The 22,639-nt window shown below is 47.7% G+C and overlaps 1 protein-coding gene across 1 annotated transcript in view; it reads left to right on the forward strand.

Moving 5' to 3' along the window:
• Nucleotides 1-1,223: 1,223 nt before the first annotated feature.
• UBE2K (ubiquitin conjugating enzyme E2 K) overlaps nucleotides 1,224-22,639 on the forward strand; it is a 50,535-nt gene continuing 29,119 nt past the window's right edge. The window contains exons 1-2 of the mRNA XM_044298446.1: nucleotides 1,224-1,476; nucleotides 16,488-16,581. Coding sequence (XP_044154381.1) covers nucleotides 1,414-1,476; nucleotides 16,488-16,581 — 157 coding nt within the window. The 5' untranslated portion in view covers nucleotides 1,224-1,413. The remainder of the gene's footprint in view (nucleotides 1,477-16,487; nucleotides 16,582-22,639) is intronic.

Below are 22,639 nucleotides of genomic sequence, written 5' to 3' on the forward strand. Positions count from 1 at the left end.
TGGCCAGCAGAGCTTAAGGTGCTCGGGCTGGCGTGGGCACGTCCAGCAGAGAAGTGCCCCTACACACCCTTCCCCTAGCAGGGGGTAAGCTAGATTGGAACTAACTGGTCCCCACCCTTCCTACAGGAAGTAGGTCTCACCCACTTCTCTCCAGAGGGGGGTTAGAATGGAATGGAGAGTTCCATTCTATCTAAGTACAGCTCTGCCATGTTTGCTGCCACCTGCTGGTGAACCAGGCGCATTACATGAACAGTTACATAACATTAGAAATGCACAGTGTGGAGGACCTGGAATAAAATGCACAAGATGACATGAGGTTAGACCAGTAAAGACAGTGGCAGGGTGCAGGAGTGGCAACACCACTCTGGGGTGTTACATATGCTTAACCAGCCGCTCCATTCTGTGATCATTGGGGGGGTCTGACCCCAGGGAAAGGTCTAGGGTGGCCACTCGCTTCACCCCAGAAAGCCAGACCCCACCGGCCACGCCCACATCTCCGAAAACACGACCCACCTCCATGAAGCCAAGCCCCCATCGCCGGCTGGGGAAAGAAAGGGGGGGGGGGGGGAGAATTTTCTGAATGGAAGGTTAGCTGGGGCAGCCGGGGGCTTCTCTTTCTCTCGATCACCTGCAGGGAGCCATGTCTGCGGGTCTAGTGACTGACTGGGGGTGAGAGAAGCCTCAGTCAGTGGCTGCAGCCCACGCTTAGACAGCGCAGTGGTGCTGTCTGTGCGTGAGCTACTGAAAGGGTGGACATCCCTGTGTCCGTCCAGGCCCTGCGCCAGACAGAGGACAGGGAGCCAGAAAACCGGACGTCAGGCCATCCTAGCAAGGTCCAACCTGTGGACAAGGGATAACTTCTTGTAATACCCCTTTAAAAGGTACATAAAACATGACACCAGGACAAAGAGCTCCTGAGAATAAATAAAAATGGAGCAACAAAGTTAACCATAGCAACCAATCAGATTGCAACTTGCATTGTTCCCACTGAAGCTTATAGAATGTAAGCCGTGATCTGATTGGCTGGCTCCAGTAGACGCCCTCCTCCACTAAATCTCAGTACTAGCTCGACCTGTAAGCTTTTATATATGCAAGGCTCGCTAGGGCCAGCGTCGCGTCTCACGTGACCAGGCCGACGCGCCGCAGCCTATGAGGTCCCAGCTCTGGCCCACGTGACGTCCCTTGGAGCCCTGTCAGGAAGTTCTTCCTGCAGCCGCTAGCGGTGTACTGCGCATGCCCCGGCCACCATTTTGCCGTGTAGTGTTGTGTCGGGGGCTCGTTCTCCGGGGCGGGGGAGGCTGTGGAATCAGGGCCCGGAGGTTACTGCGGGAAGGCAGGCGCACTCGAGTAATTCATTCCGGCATCACATCCATTGAACCGGCAGATCAGCGCGAGGACAGCGTGTGAGCAGACATGGCCAATATCGCCGCGCAGAGGATCAAGAGGGAGTTCAAAGAAGTGCTAAAAAGCGAGGAGGTGAGAGGGCTGCCGGCTGTCCTGTCATCCTGGCCGGCCACATCCGGTCATGTGTGCGGTGCCTGAGCCCCCAGAGCCGGGGCAATGAGGCACCAGCTGCATGGTTATCATAGCCCCATCCCTATGCCCAGCTGTGTGGAGCTTGCCTCACACCCCATTAGGAAAAACATTGGCACCTGCCCTTCAGTGTCCCCAGTTTAGAAAAATGCTAGCGTGCCGCCAAAGTGTCGCGCCATCCGACGGGTGCCGCCAAAGTGTCGCGCCATCCGACGGGTGCCGCCAAAGTGTCGCGCCATCCGACGGGTGCCGCCAAAGTGTCGCGCCATCCGACGGGTGCCGCCAAAGTGTCGCGCCATCCGACGGGTGCCGCCAAAGTGTCGCGCCATCCGACGGGTGCCGCCAAAGTGTCGCGCCATCCGACGGGTGCCGCCAAAGTGTCGCGCCATCCGACGGGTGCCGCCAAAGTGTCGCGCCATCCGACGGGTGCCGCCAAAGTGTCGCGCCATCCGACGGGTGCCGCCAAAGTGTCGCGCCATCCGACGGGTGCCGCCAAAGTGTCGCGCCATCCGACGGGTGCCGCCAAAGTGTCGCGCCATCCGACGGGTGCCGCCAAAGTGTCGCGCCATCCGACGGGTGCCGCCAAAGTGTCGCGCCATCCGACGGGTGCCGCCAAAGTGTCGCGCCATCCGACGGGTGCCGCCAAAGTGTCGCGCCACCATTCACTTACACTGGGGGCGACAGGTGAACTAGCGCATGCACAGGCTGTACCCAGTGTAAACTAATGGAGTCCTCTGACGGACAGGATCCTCTATCATAAATTATTCATATCTGGATATTGGGGGACAGTGGTTTAAAGGGAACCTGTCATCTGGATTTTGTGTATAGAGCTGAGGACATGGGTTGCTAAATGGCCGCTAGCACATCCGCAATATCCAGTCCCCATAGCTCTGTGTGCTTTTATTGTGTAAATAAAAAAACGATTTGATACATGTCCTGTCCCTGAGAGGAGTCCTGTCCCTGACTCATCTCAGGTTAATTTGCATATGTATCAAATGTATATATTTTTTTTTTATTTTTTTAACACAATAAAAGCACACAGAGCTATGGGGACTGGGTATTGCGGATGTGCTAGCGGCCATTTAGCAACCCATGTCCTCAGCTCTATACACAAAATCCCGGTGACAGGTTCCCTTTAAATGCCTTTTACTAGCTGCATGTATGTGTTGTTTCCGACACATGTGCAGCTAGTAACTGTGCACAACCCCATTAAAATCTGCACCACCGATCAATTTCTGCAGAAGGTTTATTATTGAGAATTGCTGAGTGCGCGTTGAGCGGTCCTGTACAGTGCCGCCGCAGATGGGTGTGGGCGTGCAGTGCCGCCGCAGATGGGTGTGGGCGTGCAGTGCCGCCGCAGATGGGTGTGGGCGTGCAGTGCCGCCGCAGATGGGTGTGGGCGTGCAGTGCCGCCGCAGATGGGTGTGGGCGTGCAGTGCCGCCGCAGATGGGTGTGGGCGTGCAGTGCCCTTACAGTTGTAGCTAGTGATTACAGAATGTGGATTGAGCAGTTCCTGGAGTGATCAGACGTGGTCGCAGTGACTCACCAGTGACGTCTTCTCACATTGTAATTTCCCTGTCTCCTCTGTCTGGCCCAGACTGGCATGACGGCTCCTTCCAGCTGTGACATGTTGCTGCTGACTCTGCTGACCAGGCGTTTTTACCAACTTGCTATTACACCACATTTCTCCCGTGGCAGGCACAGATTACCCACAATGCCCCTTCTTCCACAAGCCCTCCCATGGTTACCCCCTGGGGGGGGGGGGGGGTTCTTTTATTTCTGATGCGTAGCATTTGCATACACATACATTAACGTGTATTTCTGCCGCAGAATACCCAATTCCGGCCCCATTCACTTGTGTGGCGTGGTACTGCAGATCTACGGAGCGCTGCTGTCCTTGGTGATACAAGTTAGCTCTATGGCCCCTTCTTTCCCGGGCTTGGTCCCAGAGGTTGGAGTCGGACCACCACCAATCATAAAGTGAGGGCATATCCCTAGGCCATCACTTTGTAAGGTGGGAATACCCATTGTGCCACCACAGTGACAGATATGCCTGTTCATCCAGGACACTTGAGCCCTCTGCATAGCCGGGCAGTGTTTGTCATTCAGCTTTCCCACACTACTGAATGACATGATTGTGGCTGTGCCCGGGATCATTCACCTAGAAGTAAGACGCTGTATAACATGGAGGAGGCTTTAAAGAGGAGCTGTCACCGCTCCTGACAGGCCTGTTTAATAGCTTCATGCATTCTCCACGTAATAACAATTCTGGAACATCTATTCTTATGTCTCTATGTTGTGCCATTTCTTTATTATTACTGCTAGAAGTTATGAATGAATCGCTAGCAGTCTGCAGTAAGGGTACAGAGGGGAGGTAACCAGTTGAGGGGGTGTCCCTGCACAGTCTAATGGCAGCACGGATTGGATAAAGTGAGTCTGTGCAGGGACACCCCCCCAACTGGTTACCTCCCCTCTGTACCCTTACTGCAGACCGCTAGCAGTTCATTCATAACTTCTAGGAGAAATAATAAAGGAATGGCACAACATAGAGACATAAGAATAGAAGCTCCAGGATTGTTATTACATGGGGAATGCATGAAGCTACTAAACAGGCCTGTCATGAGCGGTGACAGGTCCTCTATAAGGGGTGTGTGCGACTCTGAAAAAATTAATGGTTTTATGTATTTACCGTAAATGCAGTAAAATTCCTTCAGTCCCATATCAGTGGTAGACACGTGCAGGGACTTTCCAGAAGACACAGCGCAGTGTCTGCTCCCATTACTTCTCTCCACTCACACATTATATTGCAGTTCTGTGCTGGATTCTAAAGGATACCCAGAACCCAAGCCCACCACAGCCCCCTCCCTAAAATGATTCCTAATACACTCAAAACCATCCCTTTTAATAAAATCCCACAGCCCCCCCCCAAAAAAAACTCAGCACTTTCTGAAATTCCAGTTTTCATCACCACCTACCTCACTGTAACAGGATGCGATAGTGAAGTGACAGATTGCAGTCCTTGTCATCCCTTCTGTAGTGAGTCCGCAGAGAGTCCGTGCTCTATACAGCAGCGTATCCCCGGACTCCTAAGCTCTGGGAAATAGTGCAGCGGACTCCTAGATGTTTCATTAGCATACCGAGCATGGGGCCTTTCCCTGGGGGTACAAAGAGTCACAATTCGGCCAAAAGGCATTTTGCGCCCAAATTCTCTGACCTTTTTGTTTTTCTACTGCTCTTGACACCTTTTAAGAAAGTGGGCATGGGTAGAACTGCCTAATAGTAAATCTGTCTTAGATGCACATAGCAACCAATCAGAGCGCAGCCTTCATTTTTTCAGAGCACTGTAGGAACTGAAAGCTGAGCTCTGATTGGTTGCTGTGGGCATCTAAGACAGATTTACTATTAGCCAGTTTGATTTGGGGATATTGGAGGTGGGCTACTTTTTTGTAGAATTTATGCCAGGAAACTGGTGTAAATTATAACTGGCATCTACTCGGGTCCTAGCCGGGGTAGATCTCAGTTTCTGGCACACAGACAGCAGAAGACGTACCTGTGCCTAGGATGGGTAGGATCTTCTTCCAGCAGGGTGTGAAACGCCATTCTTTAGTAAATGACCCCCCGATTGTCTCCAGCTATCCATACATTATATTAGTTTGGGGGGTTGCTCATGATAGCGTACCCTTAGAGTAAGCGAGAAAGATTTTATTGGTGGTGATCTAACCCCAGGGGGCCCTGAGGTCAGCAGAATAAGGTCCCATGCACACTACCGTATGTATTTTGCGGTGCTCAAATTGCAGATCCGCAAAATACGGAAAGTGTCTGTGTTGCATTCGCATTGTTTGCTGACCCAATGACGTCAATGTGTCCATGGTCTGCCCCTTGCAGCCAAGTATAGAACTTATTCTATCCTTTTACGGAACGGACACACGGATTATCTGTGTGCTTTTCACATCTGTATGTCCGTTCTGCAAAAAGATGGAATATATTCGCAAAATTCGGACCAGTGACCCATTGAAGTCAATGGGTCTGCAAAAAAATAAAATGACGGCACACAGATCGCAGTCATATTTTGCGGATCCACAATTTGCATGCGACAAGAAACGGATACGGTCGTGTGCATGAGGCCTAAAGCAGCGTGTCAAGATCTGTGTCCAGTGACATAAGGCGCAGCCACACCTAAAGGATATACATTGAAGGGGCTATGGCCCTCCATTCTGATGACCCCTGTGGTCAGAGCCCCGCCCATTTAAAGGGGTTTTCTCATCTCAGACCATGGGGGCATAGTGCTATGCTATGCCCCCATTGTCTTATAGGTGCGGGTCCCACCTATATCGAGAACGGACCCCCAAAAGTGAAGGAGAGAGCACTGCGCATGCGCAGCCGCCCTCCATTCATTTCTATGGGGCTGCCGAAAATAATTGCCGTCTGCCCCATAAAAAATGAATGCAAACATGGGCCACACATGCGCGGCACGCTCCCATTCATTTCTATGGGAGAGGCGGGAATTAGCGCTTGGTGGTGGACGGACCCCGGGAAATATGGGGTCCTCCAGCCACAGCGCTCCCCGCTCTGTTCTCGATATATATTCTCCCAGAGGTGGGACCCGCACTTATCAGACAATGGGGGCATATCCTAGCGTTATGCCTCCATTGTCTCAGATGGGAATACCCCTTTAAAGGGATTTCACTGAACGTTGTGCGTCTTGTACTGGTGCTGAGTTATAGGCTATATACTATAGGGTTATTATTAGAAACAGTCAGCAAGCTTGTCCAGGCACCACTTCTAGGTTGAGCTCCTGTAATGCAAACAGACATTTAACTTTTCCTACATCAGCTCAGCAGGGAATGCTGGGAGATGACAGCTCTGATGGCACGTGCTGTGAAAGAGGCGTGTTGGCAGTAACAGAATGACGGCGCACACGCTGGTGTCACATTCTTCACCATTGTCTTGGGTGTGACTAACCGCGCCCATTTCTGTCGGCAGGAGAAAGTTGTCAGAAAGCGACGACGTTCACATTCTATTTCCGGATTGGTGCCCCTGCCTGCTCTTTCCAGTGTTGCTTCTGTGTGTAGCAGGTGATAATCAGTAAAAAAAAAAGAGCATGGTTACACATGTTAGGGCTCATGTACACGACCGTATGTATTTTGCGGTCCGCAAAAAATAAACAAGTGACGTCCATGTTAGGCTACTTTCACACTTGCAGCAGAGGATTCAGGCGGGCAGTTCCGTCACCGGAACTGCCTGCCAGATCTGGCAATCCGGACGCAAACGGATAGCATTTGTCAGACGGATCCGGATGCGGATCTGTCTGACAAATGTATTGAAATACCAGATCCATCTCTCCGGTGTCATCCAGACAAAACTGATCCAGTATTTTTTTTTCCCACAGATTTAAAGGTCTGCGCATGCGCGGACTGGAAGAACGGATACATCAATGCAGCAATATTAATGCCGAATCCGGCACTAATACATTTTAAGGGGAATTAATGCCGGAACCGGCGTTCCGGCAAGTGTTCAGGATTTTGGGCCGGAGAGTAAACTCCAGCATGCTGTGGTATTTTCTACGGCCGAAAAACGTAAAGGGGACTGAACTGATGCATCCTGAACGGAATGCTCTCCATTCAGAATACATCAGGATAAAACTGATTTTAGTTTTTTTACGGTCTAGAGCCCCTGTGACGGAACGCAATACTGGAAAAGAAAAACGCTAGAAAGTACCCTTACATGCATATTATTATTTTATTTTTTTAAAGATCCATTGTAACAATGCTTGTCCGGAAAACGGACAAGAACAGGACATGCTTTTATTTTTTTGCGGAACGGACTTGTGGACATACAGATACGGAATTTCATTTTTTTATTTTTTTTTGCAAATCCATTTAAATGAAAGGTTTAGTCAGGTAAATGTAAAGGGACCGTTCACGCATTCTACAGTGTGGCCTGACACGCAGTGATAATCGTACTTACCTGAGCCCCGCTGCTGGGTTACGGATCCATCGCTACCCCACCGGTTCTGCAGGTCCATGGTCTCACTGCGTCGGGTCTTGTGGCTGCAGCAGTGATGTGTCACCCATGCGTCAGGTCACATCATGGATGCGTGGGTGACGCATGACCACTGCGGCCAGTCATTGGCTGTAACGGTCACATAACCTTTGTCACAGGGAGACCCAGGACCTGCAGAGCCGGCCAGACAGTGATGGATTGCACGCTGTGGGGCCCCTGGGGGTGAACAACCTCTTTTACACGGCGCAATGTGGCACGCAGACAGGAAGTCTCCGAAAACTTGTGTGGCCAGGAACATAAGAGCTGTGGTTTTACTCCACGCGGCTTGCATTGCGGTCTAGGATGGCAAAGTCGCCTGTTACCAGAAATCCAACACTGGTGGATTTTCTGCAATTGCTGTCTGTTGCGCCATGTCACATGTTGGCGTGTTGTAGCCCCTGCCTTTCCAAATATTCATTTATTTGCCAGTGCATTTTTGGGCGTGATTATGCCTTTTCTTCCATGTCAAGATCACAAAATCCTTTTAATAACAGCAAATACAAAGAACTTGTGTATATGCAGAATTGCCAGCCTTCAGGTGAGGTAGGTAGCTTTACAACAGCCGCGGTTTGCCCATCCCTGCTCGAAGGCACGTTTGCCATAAGGAGTTCCATCCTCCTGCCACTTCCAAGCCAGACCTCTGCTCGGGTGAGAAGGAAAGCTTTCCAACAGCAAGTTTTTGAAACTTTTCTTTTAATATTTCATGCAGTTTCACTCTGCATAGTGCCCCTCTTATCAACTGCCCCAAAAGCAGAACAGGTTGAAGGCCAAGCTGCGGCTTGATGAAAACTCAAGGATTCCCGTGCCGCAGATTTGTTCCCAAAAAGATTTTTTTTCTGCAGCACCTACATGGATTTTTGCAGGTCCCATTCAGATGATAGTCACCATAGAACCCAGATTGGGATTATCGTGACATCATCACAGTAGAAATCAGGCGAGCACCAGTGTAACATCATCACCGGAGAAAATAGGCCTGCACTATTGTGACATCACAGTAGAACGTAAAAGGCTACACCATTGGGACATCGTCATAGTTAAATGTAAGCCTACAGGGTGGTGACCTCCCCAGAGTAGAACATACAATAAAACCATCATACTTCATCATTGAGATATCACAGTAGGCTCCATTCTGACTTCATTGTGACATCATCACTGTAAAACTCACAGTATTATGACATCTGCAAAAAGATTTGCCGCATGTGAATAAACCCTTTCGTTAGCACCGTGTACCCTTTTTTTTTTCTTTTATATTTTTGGCCTGTTCTTCGGGTAAGTCATCATTATCAGATCAGCAGGGTTCCAGCTCCCCACACCACCACCACTGATCAGCACTGGAATTACTGCGCTCCGTCCATTGTGTAGGGTGTTGCTGGTAACTACAGCACTGCTTCCTTTGAAGTTAATGAGAACAGCGCCATCCACTGCCCAGTGGACAGAGGGGTGTATTCCCGGCACTGGAGTCGGACCATATTGATGTCCTGAGGGTAGGCCATCGATATCTAAAATCTCGAAATACCCCTTTAAGAGCTAGACTTGAGATGGGTCCATTCACATGACCGTTTGAATGAGTCTGCATCCATACTGCAATTTTGCGTAATAACGGGTGCGGACCCATTCATTTCAATGTAGTCCCGTTCTGCAGCCCTGCAAAAATATAGAGCAGACAAGAATAGGTATTTTCTATATAGATGCCGGCCAAGTGTGGTCCACAAACTGCGCAACGCACACGGCCGGTATCCGTGTTTTGGCGGACTGCAAAACACTTCTGGTCGCGTGAAGGTAACGCTAAGCTCATAGTTTCGCTTTTATATGACAGGAGGATGAAATAGGTGCAATATTTGGGGTGCAGCACTAGTTTGAGGTTTGACTTCCTGATTCTGTGTGTAGAAGGTTGAAGAGCTGCAAGTGACGGCAAAATGGCATGAAGGCGTCTGGGTGTGACGTGCTGGGCGCCATTTTCACAGTGATTGACTGGTGTCTGCTTTAAGAAAATGTATGTGTATTGTGGTAAGGTGAACAGAAAAGTGTATGGTAAAGTCCTGGAAGGGGTGTATATCCCACCCAGCTTCCTCAACTGGGTGAGGTAAATAAAATCCAGGACAGGTTTTCCCCTAGCCTTAGGGATCCCAGCTGAAGCCAGCTGGGATCATCAAGGGGAAATAAAGCACAGTCCAGGCTGTCAGTCTGAGGAGAGGAATGCCTGGAGAAAGCCTGGGAAGCTGGCTGCCCTGCTGGCTAGAGAAGCCGAGTTCTCTGTGTGACCTGTGTTCAATAGGCGAGCTAGGATCTTCACTGTATTAGCCAGAGCCCAGACGGGCAAGTGTTTATTTTGGTTTTATGTTTTGTGGTGCTGGACCTTCAGCTTACCCAGTGAATTATAACTGGGGGTTGCCTGTATTGCCGGAGTGTGATAAATAAAGCAGCATTTGGACTTTAACCCTGTGGTCTGCAAGAGAATCTGTCATCGCCGCCCAGCCTGAGAGTGTAACCCCTTACAGTATGTTGGTATAATAGGTTTATTTTGTGTATGCTAAAAGTGTGAAAATTGTCCTGGGAGCAAAAAGGTTAAATCGCCTTTATTCTTTTGTCCGCTTTGTCTACGGAAGACCTCTGCATCGGGGGTGCCGTTACAAAGGCAGTGGCTTCTTGTGAAAGGGCTGCAACTGAGTCAGCAGGAACCTTTCCAGAAACGCTGACCTATTCGCACTATGCCTTGTACCAGAGGTAGTGATCGCTGACCACGGCAGTGTTGTAGGATATTATAGTTAGAAATGTGTGGTAGTAGTGATATCATACATGGTATTGCTTGTCTGAAAAAGACCAAGAAGGTCCAGTGGTTCTCCTTTATCCAAGTCAGCCATAGCCATGTATCATCGTGCAACAGAATCAGCTTGTCCCCTTTCTGATCAGTGGGGTCTGACCGCTCGACCATTCCCTCTACCCAGAAGGAAGGGAGCAGCAGGTCCAGCACTGAACCACCTGCAGTAGAGGCCCCAGCACTTGGACCCCCACCAATCAGATGCTTAAGCTGCATTCACATCTCCGTCAAGATGTTGCAGCTGCCTGATCTGGCACAAATGTTGCTGGACCAAAACCGCTATATTATTTAATAAAAACTCAGGCACCCTCAGTCAGTGGTCTGAAATATGTGATGCCCCTTATCTCTCCTGCTTCTTCCAGCGCTGCACTCTGGTCCTCCCAAACACTGATGTCATCTTCCTGGCTGCAGCGGTGACGCTCTGTGCACACAGGTAACTGTACTCCACAGTATACGGAACATCTCTTCTGTGGCCAGCGATTGGCTGCAGTGGTGACCTGTGCGCACAGGACGTCACTGCTGCGGCCAGTAAAAACGGCCAGCAGCATGGAGGACCATAGCGCAGGGGAGAAAAGGGGTGAATGTCTTCTCTTGTTATTTTAGACCACTGAACAGGGCTTGAACATCCCTTCTGTGAATGAATGTGTATGTAATCGCAGCAGTTACAAGGGGCAGTCATTTCTCCTGACATGTCTCTGGGAAGAGAAGATGGATGGCACACTAGTATCTGGTGTCGCAAGGATTACAAATATCTCAATCATTTATTAGTACACCAAATTACATAAAAATGAAAGTGTTAAAAATTCTATCCCATAATAAATAATACTAGTATAGACTCCTACGTGGGTGATAGTATTGTGAAGAATAGTGTAACTAGAGCCACAGTGTTGGTATTACTAATAGACGGTAATGGTACTGGTGTGAACAGCAATCTCTGCACCTCTTCAGAAAGGTGTCAGTGAACATAGCGATAAACATGGCCGTCTCTGGATGGCGGCAGTTCACCAATAGTAATAATGATTCGATGCGTGTAACACAAATCAATCAATTCTCTAAAATTGGTCCGGACCAAGAGAGCGTAAATAAAGAAGTATATTTCTAATAAAAGTGCAGGTGCAAAAAATAGAATTCCTATAAGAGGTGCAGAGATTGCTGTTCACACCAGTACCATTACCGTCTATTAGTAATACCAACACTGTGGCTCTAGTTACGCTATTCTTCACAATACTATTATCCACGTAGGAGTCTATACTAGTATTATATATTGTGGGATAGAATTTACTTTACTAATAAAATATTGAGATATTTTTAATCCTTGCGATACCAGATACTAGTGTGCCATCCATCTTCTCTATTTTTACTGTTCATACATAATATATTGGCGACGGGTACGCCTAGGATTGAGCACCTATATCCTACGGTCTGATTCAGTCTCTCTTTTTGTAAACCCTTGTAGTGTCCATAAAATAACAGTTCTGGAGCATCTTTTGTCCGTGTTGTGCTGTGTCTCTGTTGCTCCTGCCCCTCATACTCATGAGCCCCGAGCATTATTTCCGCCCATCAGAATTGTGAAGGCTCACAGAGGGATAAAAAAATAAATAATAATAATTTAAAGGGTCACTGAGATTTCAGAAAACTTTTGATATGTCATAGAGACAAATCAAATATTTGGATCGTCGCGGGTCCGTGTGCTGAGACCGCCTCTGATCACTAGGAGGAGGAGAGAGAAGCATTCGCATAGCGTGCGGTCTCTTCTTTCTGCTGGAGACGGAAACAAGACGGACTCTAGCAATCAGTGAGGGTCTTGGCACTTACATCCCCACAGATCAAAACTTTTGATATGTCTCTGAAGCCCCATTGACACTTGGGGCTCTTGCACACGACCGCTGGATGTTTTGAAGTCCGCAAGTTGCGGATCTGCAGACCATGGATACAGGCCGTATGCATTCCACATTTTGTGTATCGGAACATCCAGCCTCTAATAGAACAGTCCTTACCTTGTCCATAATGTAGACAATAATAGGACATGTTCAATTTTTATGCGGAATGGCCATGCGGACATTACATGGAGTAATTTCCGTGTTTTTTTTTTTTTTTTTTTGTGGCCCTGTTGAAATTTAATGATTCCACATACCGGCTGCAAAACCCCCCCCAGAACAGACACGTAAAAAAAGAAGGTTGTCTGCATGAGCCCTTACAGTGGAATCCAGACGTTTTCTGGAGTTTACCCGGAGGAGATGTGCATGAACGCAAGCATCCACAATATCTGTCCTGGACTTTACCCAGACTTTTTCTCGTCAGAGCTCTAGTACTAAATCTGGGTTTTGTCCAAGTGAGCGCATGTGTGAAAACAAAAATGTTCCACAAAATCACAATGGGCCGTGCCTAAAGTTTTTGCCCCTTGCCTAGAGACCTGGAACATTTAGTGAGAAGGCACCCGACATGGAGCATCTCCGGGGCAATAGCTACATGTGTGAAAGGCCAACTCCGGATAATCTGGAAATATTCAGGAGTGTAGTTGTGAAAACAGCTTGGCATGTCAAACGTTTTCTGAAAAAATCAGCGACCCCCAAATAAAGTTAAATAAAAACTAATATAATAAAAAATGTATAAAAAAAAAGCTGACCGCTACAGCGACGGAAAAATAAAAATGTCTCCTGGAATACGCCGATGCAAAAACAAAGAATTTTCTTTAAGAACAAATGAATAGTCGTAGTAAACGTGAAAAATACATATTTGGTATTGTCATCATCGTGCAGCATAGAATAGGTCACATGATATTTATGCTATATGGTATAAAACTTAAAAATGCTAAAAAAAAAAAAAAAAAGTCTTAGATTTCCTTTTTTTTCCACTCGCACCCAGTAATAGTAAGTTAATACAAGTTTATCCAGAGGATGACTCTCCTCTTGGACTTCTATCCACAGAGAAGATACCCGTTAGTTACCTGTCAGGACATCTCCAAAGCGTCCAAGTGTGATTATTTATATTTTATGTGTGACTATCACTCCCATCAGGCGTTCGGATGGTACACAGATTTCAAGTCAGGTTCACCTGTCTTGTCTCCTGCCCCCAGATCTATAGTGTATAATATTTCTGAAGTATCAGAATTTCCGATCCGGCTGTGTACAGAGGCCTCCTACAAGCATCCAGAGCTGTCTTCTTACAGGAACGGCTATTTTAGACTTGTGGCCCAAGAATCCCGTGAACTCTGGCTCAGCGCCTTTGTTCTGTAATGCTACATATCCCTTAGGTCTGTGCTGCGCTGCGCCTGTGGTCCTGCTGACCTGCACAGCCTCGTCCAGCGTCTGGATCACTCATCTTCTTGAATCGGGTGTCTTACATGCCACAGTCTTCAGTAGATGAACCATTAGATCTCTATATCTGCCTCTTTCACATGCGGGTATCTGAGTCCATCCGTATTGTGGCTCAGGCTACTTTCACACCTGCGTTAGGTGCGGATCCGTCTGGTATCTGCACAGACGGATCCGCACCTATAATGCAAACGCTTGTATCCATTCAGAACGGATCTGTTTGCATTATTCTTAAAAAAAAAAAAAGTCGAAGTCAAAACTGATCCATCCTGAGTTACATTGAAATTCAATGGGGGACAGATCCGTTTTCAACTGCACCATATTGTGTCAGTGAAAACGGTTCCGTCCCCATTGACTTACATTGTAAGGCTACTTTCACACTAGCGTTCGATCGGATCCGTTCTGAACGGATCCGATCGTAATAATGCAGACGGAGGCTCCGTTCGGAACGGATCCGTCTGCATTATATTAGCAAAAAAAAAGCTAAGTGTGAAAATAGCCTCGGATGGATCCGTCCAGACTTTCAATGTAAAGTCAATGGGGGACGGATCCGCCTGAAGATTGAGCCATATTGTGGCATCTTCAAACGGATCCGTCCCCATTGACTTACATTGTAAGTCTGGACGGATCCGCACGCCTCCGCACGGCCAGGCGGACACCCGAACGCTGCAAGCAGCGTTCAGCTGTCCGCCTGTCCGTGCGGAGGCGAGCGGAGCGGAGGCTGAACGCCGCCAGACTGATGCAGTCTGAGCGGATCCGCTCCATTCAGACTGCATCAGGGCTGGACGGCTGCGTTCGGGTCCGCTCGTGAGCTCCTTCAAACGGAGCTCACGAGCGGACCAGCGAACGCTAGTGTGAAAGGAGCCTTAGTCAGGACGGATCTGTTTGGCTCTGCTTTGGCAGGTGGACACCAAAATGCTGTAAGCACCTTTTCTTTCACACATCAGTCAATCCAGACGTGTGCAGTCCGTGGCCTCAATGGTCCTCTCACGTACCTACTGACATTAATGTGTGTATTCACACATCAGTGGTTTTCAATGGAACATGGTTTGGTGGTGATACCACAGAAGCATGCCCTCTTATATTCCGTGATTAAGGATCCCTTACACATATCATTGTGTATGAAAACCACTGCTCTGGAAATCTATTTTAAGCCTAGCAGTGTCCGTGGAGTATGGATGACACATGGACCCAATGCAGATCCTTTACCAGCAGCCTGGGTGTTCCCATTCGGAGGTGTATCAGTCTGACACTGGCAGCAATGATTGGATTGTGTCAGACTGTGCAGGGACACACACCCCAGCTGGTAATGATCCCAGGCGGACCTTTGTTGCAGACTGCTACCAGTTCTTTCCTCCATTTCTTCAGGAATAATACTGAAATGGCACAACATAGTCGTAGGAATAGTTGCGCCAGAATTATTATTACATGGGGATTGCAGGTAGTTGATATAACGGACATCATGAGGGTGGACGGGTCCTCTTTAAAGGGAATATCTTAACTTTAGTTTTATTGAAATCTTGCAAAAAATGTTGCCGTCTCGCTGCAGTAGGGGTTGAGACAAACCTGGAGTAACATCTTCATACAAAAGTGTTAAGCTCAAAGTTGCTTCAAACCTTTCAAACAATGTGCGACGTTTCATACATTTGGAGCAAATTAGGACAACACAGACTCCAGCAAAACGGACTTTAGAACTTCCCCTCACGATGAATTCAACCTATTGTGTTTTAAGATGGATTAGTATTAAATTGATCCCCCAAATGAGCTCTGGGGTAGGTAAACCCTACCAGCTTTCCGCGGGCAAAAAAAATGTATCTGCTTCTCTTTGGTCATTTTGTATCTGTAGAAAGCGGCCTGTACTCCCCAACATCTGTATTTAGGCCTCCTGCACACGAACGTGTGTGCCCCGTGGTCCGTGCTGCGGGCCGCAATGCACGAACGCCCACCGTGGAGCAGCCACAGCAGATCGCAGACCCATTCACTTTAATGGGTCCGCGATCTGGCTGTTCCGCAAAAAAAATAGGACATGTTCTAGTGCTTCCGTTCCGCACCATTCCACATCTCTGGATTTGCGGACCCATTGACGTGAACGGGTCCGCATCTGTGATGCGGAATGCACACGGAACGGTGCCTGTGTATTGCGGATCCGCAAATGCGGTCCGCAATACGGCCACGGAGCACACACGTGTGCAATAAGCCTTAGTATTTGAGCAGTAGATGCTTTGTTTTAGCCATTTTATGTATACCGTCATAAAGCTTTTTATTTTTGAATACTATTTTTGCCCTTTTACTGTGTGTTTTTATGTCGATTTGAAGTGATTTTTTTTTTCAAGAAATGTATATCTACCAAGGATAGCTTTTGAAGGGCTTTGTCCAACCCTTTTCAAGTGATGCTTATCCTCAGTTTAGGTCAAGTGATGGCTAACCTCTGGCACTCCAACTGTGGTAAAACTACAACTTCCAAGATGCTGGTAGTCGTAGTTTTACCACAGCTGGAGTGCCGGAGGTTAGCCATCACTATCTGACAACCCTCACCCCGCCGATCATCTGTTCTGCAGAGGACTGACCTGGTACTGCTCATCTGTATGAATAAGAGTCCATGTGGGATGTCCTCTGTCCTCTGCTGATCAGATAGTGATGGCCTGTCCTGAGGTTGAATAACCCCTTTAAGAACCTTAATAATAAGTGTGCAGTGGTCAAGAAATTGAATATCCATTTATATATTTACTTTGTCAGGTTAAGTCCTTGTTTTTATACGTATTATTTTTCTCTTTTAAAGACTAGCAAAAACCAAATCAAAGTAGACCTAGTAGATGAGAACTTCTCGGAGCTGCGAGGCGAAATTGCTGGCCCCCCAGACACACCGTATGAAGGTAAGTCCATCTACCTAGTTGTATTCACTGATCTGTGTTCATGTAGGGCAGGCATGCTCAACCTCCGGCCCTCCAGCTGTTGGAAAACTACACCTCCCAGCATGCCCCAATAGCTGTAGGCTGTGCAGGCATGCTGGGAGTTGTAGTTTTGCAACAACTGGAGGGCTGCAGGTTTGGGCATCCCTGATGTAGGGCATTGGTGAGAGGAGCCAGGGTTTCTAGCTAGGGGATAAACCCATTAGACATACTGTGTGAGTGGCATGATCTCTTGCCAAGGCCAGGTTCACGCAGTTGTCTTTTTCCTTATTTTGTTTAAAAAAAAAAAAAAAAAAAAAGATAAACTCTCCTTATGTGAACTTGACCTTAAAGCGGTTTTCCAGCCCTGCCCAATACATTAATTGAAAATGAATAAATTCTCGGTATGGCCACACGTAGTGCATCTGCAGAAGATCTTTCTAAATAACCACCTGAAATTCCATGATTTTTGCAGAACGTTTGCTGCCGACATGGCACCGTATTTTTCCGCTGCTTTCAATTTTTGCATTGCAGTCCTGTTTTCTCTGCAGCGAGTGATTGAGATTTCTGAAATCGTATCCTCTTTGCTTGCACTGTAAGTGCTTTGGATTTTCCACATGAAATGTCACTGCTGCGGATCCACAGCATGTATTCCACGTGTGGGTGTACTTAAACGACGTTAAAAAACTTGTCATGGCCTTACATATATCCTCTCCCGATTGCCCATCTGTGTTTTTCATTTCATTGATGATGCGTCTTTTCGACATGGCATGTCAACTTAAGTGGCTGGAGGTTTAAAGGTTAAATGAAACTTTTTTTATTTTTTTAAACATTTTTTCCTTTAACATTTTTTTTTGTCAATGTTGCACAAGATACTGTAGGCCATAAATGTATGGCCGCTGGTGGTCCAGCCGCTGATACTCCCAGTGATTGCTAAAATTGGGTTTCCTGTGTGTTGCGCATCTGTGAGCATCGGTCCATTCGCTTCTATGGGCCTGCCCTCTGCCCATTAGAGATGACTAGAGCAGTGGTCAGATTTGTGCATCACTGCTTTCTCCATACACAGGGGACTCGGTGACCTCCATACTTATGATCGTTGGGAGTCCAAGCTTTTTGGCCTCCAGCGGTTGTTCATGTTTCACCATAATCTATTGATTTCATTTTTCATGGCCCTGGAAAACTGCTTTTAAGGGTCTGTCATGAGCAGGGACTGTTTATGTGCTATATTAGAACACAGAAAAGGGTTGTCATGATGAGACAGCACCTCTAAGGCTACTTTCACACTCACATTTGATGCGGATCCATCTTGTATCTGCACAGACGGATCTGCACCAATAATGCAAATGCTTGTATCCATTCAGATTGCATTATTCATTCAAAAAAAGAGTCTAAGTCAAAACGGATCCATCTTGACTTTCATTGAAAGTCAATGGGGGGACGGATCCGTTTTCAATTGCATCATATTGTGTCAGTGAAAAACGGATCAATCCCCGTTGACTTACATTGTAAGACAAGACTGATCCGTTTGGCTCCGCATTGTCAGACGGTCACCAAAATGCTGCAAGCTGCATTTTAGGGACCGTCTAAAAAAACGCAACGGAGACCAAACACAGCCAAATTGATGCATTCTGAACGGATCCTTATCCATTCAGAATGCATTGGGGCTGAACTGATCCGTTTTGGGCCGCTTGTGAAAGCCCTGAACGGATCTCGCAAGCGGACCCAGAAACGCCAGTGTGAAAGTAGCCTAAGGCAGTGGATTTTTTTTTTTTTTTTTTGGGCATTCACATATATAGGCCTTGCTCACGTTAAGTCCTCTTTCAGATGAGCGTGTCCTTTGCGGAAATCGCGCTGTGTGTGTGAGTGTGATTCACCATTATGGATTCTGCTAGTTTCACAGGAGTGCACTGCGTTATAATGCTGTGTCTGCATCTACTGAATTGCACTGGCAAAATGCTGTCAGTATAATTCTGTAGATACAGGTCATGTAGAGACACACAGCATTATAAATCATCATAACGCTGTGCGCTCCTGTGAAACGAGCAATGTCCATAACGGAGAATCACGGAGTGTGATTTCCGCACAGGCCACGCACGTATGAAACAAGCCTAAGGCCTTGGGCACAAGACTGTTTGCGTCTGATCTTCATTTTTTGTGGATAGCACACTGATCCATTCATTTTTAGGACAGCACATGGAAATCACCCGCATCCATAGGGCCTTTCCTCAAATGATACAGTCCTGATCAAAAGTTTAAGACCACTTAAAAAATGGCAAAAAATCATATTTAGCATGGCTGGATCTTAACAAGGTTCCAAGTAGAGCTTCAACATGCAACAAGAAGAAATGGGAGTGATTTTTTAAGCATTCAATTTAATGAAAACAACGAATAAACTGAAACGGGCTGTTTTTCAGCTGATCCAAAGATCCCCAAAGGTTCTCAATTGGATTTAGATCAGGGGAACATGCAGGATGGTCCAAAAGAGTGATGTTATTCTCCTGGAAGAAGTTCCTTGTCCTGCAGGCATTGTGTACTGTAGCGTTGTCCTGTTGAAAAACCCAGTCGTTACCACACAGACGAGGGCCCTCAGTCATGAGGAATGCTCTCTGCAACATCTGGACATAGCCAGCGGCCGTTTAAAGCCCCTGCACTTTTCTGAAGCTCCATTGTTCCACTGAAGGAAAAAGCACCCCAGACCATTATGGCGCCCCCTCCACTGTGGCGCGTAGAAAACATCTCAGGTGGGATCTGCTTGTCATGCCAGTAACGTTGGAAACCATCAGGACCATCAAGGTTAAAATGTTTTCTCATCAGAGAATAAAACTTTCTTCCACCTTTGAATGTCCCATGTTTGGTGCTCTCTTGCAAAGTCCAAACGAGCAGTTCTGTGGCGTTCAAGGAGACAAGGTCTTTGAAGACGTTTTTTGTTTTTGAAGCCCTTCAGTCTCACATGCCCTCTGATGGTTATGGGGCTGCAGTCAGCACCAGTAAGGGCCCTTATTTGGGTCGAGGATCGTCCAGTGTCTTGACGGACAGCCAATTGGATCCTCCGGCTCAGTGCTGATGACATTTTTTTTGGCTCTTCCACTTGACTTTTTTTGTTCCATAACCCTCAGGATCTATTAAGAAATTCCAAATGACTGTCTTACTGCGTCCCACCTCAGCAGCGATGGCGCGCTGTGAGAGACCCTGCTTATGCAGTTCAACAACCCGACCACGTTCAAAAAGGGAGAGTTTTTCTGCCTTTGCCATCACAACGTGTGACTACCTGACAGAAAATGACAATTAATCCACATCTTTGCACAGATTTGGCCTTTTAAAGGCATGTGGTCCTAAACTTTGGATCAGCTGAAAAACAGCCTGTTTCAGTTTATTTGTTGTTTTCATTAAATTGAATGCTCAAAAAATGTTTTCTCACTCCCATTTCTTCTTGTTGCATGTTGAAGCTCTACTTTGTTAAGATCCAGCCATGCTAAATATGATTTTATTTTTTTTTGCCATTTTTCAAGTGGTCTTAAACTTTTGATCAGGACTGTAGAACATGACCTTAGTTTTGCAGACAATAATAGGCAGTTCTATTAGGAAAGTGTGGCATGCACATGGCCGGTATCCGTGTTTTGTAGATACATGGTTTGAAGACCACAGAATGCCTACAGTGGTGTGCATGAGGTCTAAACTGAACGTTGACTTGCCTACAAACCTTGCATTTGGATTGCGAAAGCCTTCTCCATAGTGAAATCTGTGAGCCTGTCGTCCAGTGCTTCTGACTCGGCAGAGCTGGGGTTGTGATAGTCATGTATCCATATTCATTGAAATCAGAGCCGGTGTCATCACAGGAAGATTGAATGGCGCTTAATCTTGTATAAGGTGTGTGGCTCGTATGACCACTGGTGTAAGTAAAGCAGGGATAAGATGACGAGCGCTGGTGGCTGCCGCGTCTTGTGCGGGGTCACTGTTATTTGTGATCATTCTGCTCCTGTATGGTCAGTGGACAAATGGCCGTTCTCGCCTCATTACCTTTATTAGAGTAAAGCTAGTTTTGGCTTCAGAAAGTAGTTGTCATTCCCGCATGTGTTCCCCTTGAGAGGCAGATCTCCCTGGTTCGCCATTACAGGCCTGTGTTATTTCCAGGATAAGTGAATAAAGGCGCTATGAGAATTAGGGTTGTTGCGGGTATCGAAATTTCGATACCCAATCGATACTTTTGTCCCGGTATCGTATCGATACCGGGATTTCCGTTTTTTCGATACTGGGCTGCGCTTCTGCGCAGTCTAGTATCTCTGAACATGAGCGCGCTGCTATCAGCGCGCTCATGTTCTCTCAGCAGCACGGGGAGAAGGAAGCTGTCCTCCCTCCCCCCTGTGCTGCTGCCGCTGCCACCAATGAGAAGAGAGGGGCGGAGGAGGGGCGGCAATGAGAAGAGAGGGGCGGAGGAGGGGCGGCAATGAGAAGAGAGGGGCGGAGGAGGGGCGGCAATGAGAAGAGAGGGGCGGAGGAGGGGCGGCAATGAGAAGAGAGGGGCGGAGGAGGGGCGGCAATGAGAAGAGAGGGGCGGAGGAGGGGCGGCAATGAGAAGAGAGGGGCGGAGGAGGGGCGGCAATGAGAAGAGAGGGGCGGCAATGAGAAGAGAGGGGCGGGCGCACTGCGCCACCAATGATAGGATTATTTCCACACAGAGCGGCGCCCAGCGATGTCCCAGCACTCACCATTAGTCCTGGGCGCCGCTCCGTTCGCCTGCAGTGCCCCATTATTGTCTCCTCTCCTGCTCCACATGCTGCTGATTACTATCGGAGCGATGGGAGGAGACGTCAGCTTCACTAGTGGGCGTTCCTTCTTCCTGGCTGTAGCGCTGTTCAATCGCAGCGCAGGGAGAAGGAACGCCCACTAGTGAATCTGATGTCTCCTCCCATCGCTCCGATAGTAATCAGCAGCATGTGGAGCAGGAGAGGAGACAGTACCGGGGCACTGCGGGCGAACGGAGCGGCGCCCAGGACTAATGGTGAGTGCTGAGACATCGCTGGGCGCCGCTCTGTGTGGCCTGATAGTGAAAGTCTGGACTCATATACAGTAGTCAGTCTTTAACACATACAGGAGGCGGGTGCCGGCAGCAGAATCGCATTGCCGGCACCCTGCCCCTGACAGGGAGCTGCGATCAGCGGCAGTTAACTGCCGCTGATCTGCCAGTACCCGCCTCCTGTATAAAGGGGTAATTATCATTGGTGGTGCAGTGTGCCCCCCCCCCCCCTCAACCCCCCCATCCCATTAAAATCATTGGTGGCACAGTGCGCCGGCCCCTCTCAACCCCCCAGTATTAAAATCATTGGTGGCAGTGGCCACAGGGACCTCTCCCCTCCCCCTCATTGGTGGTGCAGTGGCAGCTTCTGATCGGAGCCCCAGCTGTGTAAGCCTGGGGCTCCATCGGTTACCATGGCAGCCAGGACGCTACAGAAGCCCTGGTTGCCATGGTAACATCCCTGATGCTGTGTGCACAAAGCACAGAGCAGCAGGGACAGTGTAGAGTCCTATTCACCCTGATAGAGATCTATCAGGCTGAATAGGAAAAGGGATGAAAGATCCCAGGTTCTAGCCCCTAAGGGGGGAAATAGTTATTAACCACTTCAGCCCCGCTAGGTGAAACCCCCTTCATGACCAGAGCACTTTTTACACTTTGGCACTACACTACTTTCACCGTTTATCGCTCGGTCATGCAACTTACCATACAAATGAATTTTACCTCCTTTTCTTCTCACTAATAGAGCTTTCATTTGGTGGTATTTCATTGCTGCTGGCATTTTTACTTTTTTTGTTATTAATCAAAATGTAACGATTTTTTTGCAAAAAAAATGACATTTTTCACTTTCAGCTGTAAAATTTTGCAAAAAAAAACGACATCATATATAAATTTTTCGCCAAATTTATTGTTCTACATGTCTTTGATAAAAAAAAATGTTTGGGCAAAAAAAAAAATGGTTTGGGTAAAAGTTATAGCATTTACAAACTATGGTACAAAAATGTGAATTTCCGCTTTTTGAAGCAGCTCTGA

The sequence above is a fragment of the Bufo gargarizans genome, chromosome 1, assembly GCF_014858855.1.
Source record: "Bufo gargarizans isolate SCDJY-AF-19 chromosome 1, ASM1485885v1, whole genome shotgun sequence".
NCBI lineage: Eukaryota > Metazoa > Chordata > Amphibia > Anura > Bufonidae > Bufo > Bufo gargarizans.